At 41.8% G+C, this 8791-nt stretch overlaps 2 protein-coding genes across 2 annotated transcripts; both read left to right on the top strand.

The window, feature by feature from the left end:
• The first annotated feature begins 1178 nt into the window (after positions 1 to 1178).
• LOC102388305 (olfactory receptor 6X1-like) lies at positions 1179 to 2111 on the top strand. The gene has a single exon (XM_006037243.2). The coding sequence runs from the start codon at positions 1179 to 1181 to the stop codon at positions 2109 to 2111; it is 933 nt and encodes a 310-aa protein (XP_006037305.2).
• Positions 2112 to 7627: 5516 nt separating this feature from the next.
• Positions 7628 to 8560, top strand: LOC102388561 (olfactory receptor 6N1-like). Its single transcript, XM_006037244.1, has one exon. It carries the CDS (start codon positions 7628 to 7630, stop codon positions 8558 to 8560), a length of 933 nt encoding a protein of 310 aa, XP_006037306.1.
• The last annotated feature ends 231 nt before the right edge of the window (positions 8561 to 8791 follow it).

Below are 8791 nucleotides of genomic sequence, written 5' to 3' on the forward strand. Positions count from 1 at the left end.
CCCTATGAGGCCTCCTCCAACCCCTACAGCCTCACCCAAGCCTCCGGTCTAATATGCAAGCCTGAACATAAACTAGAGCCTCCTGGCTAAACCATAGTGCCCAATCCTCTCAGGGCTATAGTGAGCTATACTTGCAAGTCAGGCTTCTTGCTATATCTCGGCCAAGGGCGCTCCTGCCTCTCCAGTTGCTGGCAGGGAACTACCAGCCTGGTCTCAGCCCTGGGCTTTATAAGGGCCAGGCCCTGCCTCCTACAGGCAGCTGGCTCTCCTTAGTTGCCCTGGCAACCCGCAGCTGGGCTCGTTACCCTGGCAACACTCAGCTGGGCTCGTTATGACCAGCCAGGGCGCTCTCTCTCTCCCTGGCAGTTTCTCCCCTCTAGGAGCAGAGCACCGAGGTGCTCTGTGACACCTTTATTTTCTACTTTATTATCTTTTTCTTAAAAACATATACCATAGAAGATTATCTTTTAAAAGCCTCCTAAATAATCAGCATTCTAGAAGAAAATTTCATTTTCATAAGTATATTTTATTTTATGTCATGATATTCATTGACTTCTACAACCTTCCATTATAGGTGATTTTATATCCTGAGTTTTAATGTGACTGGACATTCCCTTCTGATATAGTAAAGTAACATCCTATCAGACTGTAAGAAAACTATAATTTAATTGGGGAATTCTACTCCAAATATGATAATATAATAACACCAATAACTATCTTCATGAAAGAAGTTTCATTGATATATTGCTGAATTTATTATGTAGACTTAAAAAAAGTTATGTGTGGTAAAAAAGATGCAGATAAATATACATTCACTATGGCTTTATAGAGTTTTTGGGAATCCCAGACATAATGTACTGGCAGATGATGAATGCTTGGGATGAAATTGTCCCATTCTTTTTTAGTAACCCTACAGCAGTTGTCACTTTAGGGTCAATCCAGTGCAAGAAGTCTGTGATCAACAGGTAGATAGATGGACAGTTAACCAGAGAGAGAGAAAGTAACCAGATTCTGGCATAAGCCCTAAAGGGAGTTGTTGCAGAAATATCATGGAAGTAAGCTTAGTACGCTAGCTAGCGAGATAGGGTCAGTTCACTTTGAGCAAACCATGATTCTGTAGTTGCTGATATACCTGTTTGTTTACAGATTTCTTTATCTAAATTAATCCAGCCAGCCCCATGGAAAGACATAACAGGACTGTGACTGCCCTGTTCATTTTTCTGAGGTTCACCTGCCAGCAGCAGCTTCAAGTTGTTCTCTTTATTTTATTCCTAAGCATTTACCTCTCATCACTCATGGGTAATGTTCTTATCGTTGTCATTGTCTTGGTGGACTCCCGGCTGCAAACTCCCATGTACTTCTTCATCTGCAACCTCTCAGTAGTGGAGATCTGGTACACCACTGTCACAGTGCCCAAGACGTTGGCCAGTTTCCTGGTGGAGAAGAGCATGATCTCTGTATCCAGCTGCATAGTCCAGTATTATTTTTGCTTTGCCCTTGCTGGCATTGAACTCTTTCTCCTGACAGTCATGGCTTATGACCGGTACTTAGCCATCTGCAACCCCCTGCGTTACTCCACCATCATGAGTCCCAGAACCTGCCAGAGCTTAGCTGTGGTATGTTGGCTCATGGGGTTCACCTGCCCAATGTTTCCATCTATCATGCTGGTCAAGATTTCCTTCTGCACCCCATTCAGGATTAACCATTTCTTCTGTGATGCTGATCAGCTCTTTAGACTCTCATGCTCTGACACCTATGCCATTCAGGGGGTGGGCTATGCTGTCAGCACTGTTGTCATTATGTCTGCTGTCCTCTTCACCATGGCCTCCTATGTCCAAATCATAGTCACCATTCTGAGGATGTCATCTGCTGCTGCCCAACAGAAAACATTTTCCACCTGTGCTGCACACCTATCTGTGGTTAGCATCTATTTTGGGACCCTCATCTTTATGTATGTGCGCCCCGCGGTGAAGTATGAATCAAATGCCAATGTGGTGGTATCTGTCTTCTACTCTATTTTAACACCACTGCTGAATCCAATCATATACACACTGAGAAATAAGGATGTGAAAGAGGCCCTGAAAAAAACTTTCTTGAGGGGTAAGGAATAAGTTTGGGAGTTCCTGAGTTCTCCTGGCTTCCCTATTCCTCATTTCAGGGCTCATGTACATGTTCATGAACATGCCTTAGTTACAGCACAGTTACTTTTGTTCTTGCTGAATGAAGTACTAACTATATGCACAGTAACTAGAGATAATGTTCAGTAGTGCCAGCACACAGATATTTGGTGACTCTTCCTGCACACTAGCCTAAAAACACCATGCAGTAGCATATTAACATGGTTTTTGACTGGCATGTTACTGGTCAGTGTTATTAGGCTACTTTGCAGTAAGCGTCTCATGTAGATGTGTCCTCAGACTCCTAAACTAAATCCATAAAGGGATTTTGCTTTATGTCAGCTGCAGCTCATATTCTAGTTAATAGACTAAAATATTTGGAACAATTCCCAAAGACTAGTGTGATAAATCTTTTTGGGGGGGGGGGGGGGGGGGGGGGGAAAGGTATTTTGCTTTATGTCAGCTGCAGCTCATATTCTAGTTAATAGACTAAAATACTTAGAACTATTCCCAAAGACGGGTGTGATCAATCTTTTTCGGGGGGTTTTGAACCGCAATTACTTGTTAGTAGAGTTATCGCAACTTGACCTTTTTAAAAAATGAGCACCAAACTTCAGATCTTCACGTAGATTTTGCCATGGTAGAACAGGTATAGCACGAAAAGTTGCATGCCTATCCGAATCTTTTAAAAAATCTCTCCTGATTTTTTTTGAAAATGTAAGTAATGGTGTTTAGGAATCCTGTAAATATTCGAAGGACTCAGCAACATATTTCGTTGAAGACCCAGTAAAGGAATAGGATATGGCATTCTCCATCAGGTTCTCCCAGTTTTAAGGTAAAATTTGGTACATGAAATGAACTTTCAAGCCCCCGTTCCTCACTAGATCAAGCAGAATTCTTCAGTTAATGAAGAAAATTAGTTCAAACAGTTGCAGCATTCTGAACTTGTACCAGAGCTGCTGTGCTATAGCAATGAAAGAGGCAAGCTTTCCTTTTTGGTGATATCTTTTATTGAACCAACTGCAGACTTGGGATAGGCATAGAGAAGCTTTGGGGTATGCTAGTACTCTTCATCTGAGCTGTGGGAGGGAAGCATACACAAGAGAGCTAAGTAGCAGATGGAACCAATGCTTGTGTCAGACTCCATGTTTGAGTGTGTTATAGTGAACCAGATTCTCACTTTGTGTGATATTATCTATTGCTCTAATATATATGTTACAAAATGATGCCTAGGGTATATCTTGTGTATGCTACATGTCATACCGATGTTGCCTTATAAACACACAAATATACATATGTACATGAGAAGGAATAACATACATTTTCCAAACTAAATTATGTAATTCTGACATGAAAGCCAAGAATGGTGTCTTGAAGTTTTTTCAAAATGAATAAAGTTGTAATATTCTTGTTTCTATTGTTATTCAGTGTGAAAATGCATCTTTTAATTTCCAAATCCCTATGAATAAGAAATTGTGAGTGTCCAGCACCTCCAGGTTTGATTTTGATCTGTGTTGTGGTCACTGTGAATTCCTGCATGTTCCCAGTGATCAGCAGTTTGGAGTTCAAAATCCAGCTTTCTGAAAGCCTTCACTTTTTAATTGAATAAATAAGGGGCTCCAGTGACAGATTAGCTTTTGTGCTGGAAAGCTTGTCTCAGACATCTCCAAACTACACTGTTGATCCAAAAAAAGTGCCCATAAAAAACCTTTGTTTCTCGCATATTTTAGCATGTGTAACTCTACGTAGCAGATACTTGGAGGATAATATACCACTTTTTTTATCAAACATCCCCAGGGCTCGTGTGTTGACCTATGTTAAGGAAGAATCAGGCTGAAATCTCTTTTTTTGTCTGAGGAGATATGAGCTTCCCATGAGAATTATCCAGCCTCCTAACCATGGTGGTTTGTTGGGATGGCATGAGACTCTAAATCTCCTGATGAATATGTTTAACTTTTTTTACAATCCTGAAATATTCATTGGTGCAGGGTCAGATCCTGTGCTCTCCTCTCTTCCAAGATAGCACCCTAAACAACGGGTTAGTGACAGAATCTCAAACCATCTCTCTCTACCCCGTTGAAGAGATAATTAGGCTATGATAAAGTGGAAAAGCTTCAGAAGTGTTGCTGGAAACTTTTCATGTATTTTCGTGTGGGATGGGTGGCACTGGATTCTTGATTTGGTCTGTGACATGCTGTTTCTGCCATTCCCACTTTTCCGTCTTGTTCATGTTGTAAGGTACCAAATGACGCTGATCCCTGCAGAAGACTGTTCCTCCATTAGGGGTGGTCTTGGGTAGTCTTGGTGTCCCATGAGTTGAGATCCGTGTTGTACTTTTTTAAGTTGGCCTTCAGGACGTGCCTTAAGTGCTTTCTCTGCCCTCCTCATGAACATATGCCTTGGCTGTGCTGGGAAAATAAAACTTGCTTCACGAGTCCAGAGTTGGACATCCAGATGTCATGGCTGACCCAATGAAGTTTATGTGAGATGATCATCACTTTGATGCTCATGGTGTTGGTTTGTGAGAGGACTCTAATGCTGGTGTAGCTGTCTTCCCGCTGGATTCTGAGGATCTTCTGCAGGCATTCATGGAACTTTCCCAACGACTGTAAATGCCTCCTATACGCTGTCCATGTCTCAGTGCAGTACAGCAAGTTGGGGATCACCACTGTTTGATAAATCATGAACTTGTTTTTGGGCATGATGTCACAGTCTTGCAACACTCATTTCATCAGGCATCCAAAGGCAGCACTTGCACATTTGAAGTGATGTAGTATTTCTTTGTCAATGACAGCCTTTTGTGAGAAATGCCTTCTGAGGTATGGGAAATATTCAATGTTCTCTAGAGTCTCACCATGACTATAAATTACCAGAGATGGGGACTTTTCATTAGGAAGTTTTTGGTGGAGGACCTTGGACTTATGAAAGTTAAGCATCAGCCCCATTTTCTTGAATGCCTCGGTAAAGATGTTGATGATTGCCTAAAGATCTGCATCTGAGTGAGCACACGCTACAGCATGATCAGCCTACTGGAATGCAATGATTGCGGTTGGCGCGGTATTGGTTGTGGTTTGGAGTCGGCTGAGGTTAAACAGCTTACCATCCATTTAGTAGTTTAGCTCCATTCCAGCTGGAACCTTGTTGGTGGTCAGAAGTAGAAGGAGAAGGTTCAGGAGGGTTCATGCAATGATCTTTCCTGTGGTGGGCAGCCAGGCAATCCCTCTGTAATTTCCATAGTCAGACTTGTGTCCTTTCTTGAAGCTTGTCACAATCATGGCATCCGTGAGGTCATCTGGGATTTCCTCATCATTCCAGATCCTTAAGATGATGGCATGGAGCTTTGAAGTTTTCTCCACCCCTCTTCCCCCTTCTTGAAGATTTCCATGGGGATCCCAACCACTCCAGATACCTTGTCATTCTTCATCTGCTTGATGGCTTTCCTCACCCCATCAAGGGTTGGAGGGATTTTGAGATCATCTCTGCCTGGGTGTTGCAGGATGGAGTTGAGAATACTTTAATCAACAGCAGAGCGTTAATTGAGAATGTCTTCAAAATACTCCTTCCCGTGGGTTTATATGTCTCATCTTTCCTTGATCAGGTCTCTTCTATACTTCGGTCTCAAGGGGGCTGACCCCTGGGTGCTCACACTGTCTATGGCTTTGGTGGCCCTGAAAAAAATCACTCGTATATGTCAGTGAGATGTTGAATCTCTATTGCTTTCTATCCCCAACTTTTGTTCTTCATATTGCGGGTTCTCCTTAGGACATCTCCCTTCGCATGCTGGAGATTCAATTTCTTTTGCTTGAAGTTGGCATCTTTTTGCCAAGCACAAAAAGCCTTGCCCTTGTGATTGATCATAGAATCATAGAAAATTATGGTTGGAAGGGACCTCAGGAGGTCATGTAGTCCAAACCCCTCCTCAAAGCAGGACCAGCCCCAATTAGATCATTCCAGCCAAGGCTTTGTCTAGCCAGGTCTTAAAAACCTCCAAGGATGGAGTCTACAACCTCTCTGGTTTTATGTGGGGCCAGAATGAACAGAGACAGGCTTGGAGGCGTGTGGCTATTAGGACAGGATGACATGGAAAGTGGGAGCCCTGGTTTCCAACCTGGGCCCCTGATCCTGGTAGGCCAGAAACTTTTCCAGTAGGTCTTATCTAATGAAGATTAAATGCAAGGTGTGGGTGGACAGTCTCAAGAAGAGGTCTGGCAGTTAAACCAGTTTTCTGGGAAAGAGGAGACCCAAATTCAAACCCACTGAGAATGAGAGGGGTTATTCTCTCAGGAAGTGCCCTAATAGTAAGTTACTGGGCTAGAAGGTGGGAGGCCTCTCTCCCCGCATTGTTTTATTTTCAATTGGTTCCCATGCAGGGTGCTCCTATTTCATGACGGGGTTGAATAGCACCCCAAACTCTGCATAACTGACAAAATTGACGTTATGTGGGTTCAATTCTGAACCCCTGAGCTAGGTTCAGAAAGGAAGAAGGGGATCTGGTCCATGATGATCTCATCCTTTCCATTATTCTTTCTAGATGATGTCTCACAAAAATCATAATACTCTTCAGATCACTGCTCCCTTGGGTGACACCAAAATCCCAAGGCAACCACACACTGGCTTGTTATTTAGTATGAGAAGGAACAGTTACCTGCTCCCCAGTTAAATTATTATAATTTTCTTTAAAGTGTCCATTTGGAATCTAACATCTTAAATCCTTTCTTTTCTATCCTTCTTTTCTATTTCTTGTTCTTTTTCTTAATGATTCTGTGCATTAGATTTTTATCTTTGAAAAGCCTCCTAAACAACCAAAATCCTAGAAGAAAAGTCCATATTCATTATTCTATTTCATGTTATTTGACTTATTTTATTTTATTTCATTTTATGACATTTATTGATCTCTAAAAAGTTCTTTCATAGGTGATTTTGTATTCTGACTTGTAATCTGACTCTGGAATTTCCCTTCCCTTCTGAGCAAATGTCATCCTATCAGATAGTAAGTACAGTTTAATTTCAATGGGGAATTCTACTTAAAAATGATACTAGAATAAAATTCCCATTTATCCCGCAAAATAAGTTTTATCAAAATGTTGCTGAATGTCTTATGCAGACTGAAAACAAGCTATGTATGTTAAAAGAGCTACACAGAAAGGTGTATTTACAATGACTTTATAGAGTGTTTTGGGATCCTAGAAATAAGGTACTGGGAGATGATACATGGCGGACATGAAATGTTTCATTCTTTTTTAGTAACCCTACATTAGTTGTAACATTCCTGTCAATACAATGCAATAAGACTGTGAGCAATAAATTGATAGACAGGCAGCTAAGCAGGCAAACAGAAAGTAACTGGATTCTGGGATAAGTCCTAAAGAGGGTTGTTGCAAAAATATCTTGGAATTGAGGTTGGGATGTTAACTAACTAGATATGATGAAATGGCAAATCGGGCTTCTGCAGTCGCTGATATACCTGTTTGTTTATAGATTTAATTTTCCAAGTGAATCCAGACTATCCCATGGAAAGAGTAAATAGGACTGTGACTGCTGAATTCATCTTCCTGAGGTTTACCTCCCAGCCACAGATCCAGGTTGTTCTCTTTATTTTGTTCCTACTCATTTACATCTTATCCCTCATGGGTAACATTCTTATCATAATCATTGTCTTGGTGGACTCCCGGCTGCAAACTCCCATGTACTTCTTCATCTGCAATCTATCAGTAGTGGAGATCTGGTACACCAGTGTTACAGTGCCCAAGATGTTGGCCAGTTTTCTGGTGGAGAAGAGCACGATTTCTGCCTCTAGCTGCATAGCCCAGTATTACTTTTTCTTTTGTCTTGGTACCATTGAGCTCTTTCTTCTCACAGTCATGGCTTATGACCGGTACTTAGCCATCTGCAACCCTCTGCGTTACGCCACCATCATGAACCCTAAGACCTGTCAGAACTTGGCTATGGTATGCTGGCTCATGGGGTTCATCTGCCCAACGTTTGCATCCATCATGCTGGCCAGGCTTTCCTTCTGTACCCCAAACAGGATTAACCATTTCTTCTGTGATGCTGATCAGCTCTTTAGACTCTCATGCTCCGAAACCTATGCCATCCAGGGGGTGGGCTATGCTTTCAGCACTGTTGTCATTATGTCTGCTGTCCTCTTCACCATGGCCTCCTACGTCCAAATCATAGTCACCATTCTGAGGATGTCATCTGCTGCTGCCCGACAAAAGACATTTTCCACCTGTGCTGCACACCTTTCTGTGGTCAGCATCTATTTTGGAACCATCATCTTCATATATGTGCGCCCAACGGTGAAGTATGAATCAAATGCCAATAAAGTGGTATCTGTTTTTTACGCAGTGATAACGCCACTGTTGAACCCAATCATATACACACTGAGAAACAAGGATGTGAAAGAGGCCCTGAGAAAAACTTTCTTGAGGGGTAAGGGTTAAATTTAGGAATTCCTGAGCTTGCCTGAGTTTCCTATTACTCTTTTCAGACTCCTGTGTTTTTCCATTCCTGTACTTAATCTTATGGTCCCAGCATGTTTCCTTTGATCAAGTGCCATTACTTAACCTTGCTGGGTTTTTGGTTATAGTCATGTTGATCTAAAGATATAGGCAGCTAAGGTTTTTTAGTAGGTGTGATATCTTTTATTAGACCAACTGAGTATTTGGAAACAT

Source organism: Alligator sinensis, unplaced genomic scaffold (assembly GCF_000455745.1).
Source record: "Alligator sinensis unplaced genomic scaffold, ASM45574v1 scaffold427_1, whole genome shotgun sequence".
NCBI classification, from domain to species: domain Eukaryota; kingdom Metazoa; phylum Chordata; order Crocodylia; family Alligatoridae; genus Alligator; species Alligator sinensis.

What these genes read in the sequence shown, in the direction of transcription:
- LOC102388305 (XM_006037243.2), top strand. Translation starts at nt 1,179, where the DNA reads ATGGAAAGACATAACAGGACTGTGACTGCCCTGTTCATTTTTCTGAGG.
- LOC102388561 (XM_006037244.1), top strand. Translation starts at nt 7,628, where the DNA reads ATGGAAAGAGTAAATAGGACTGTGACTGCTGAATTCATCTTCCTGAGG.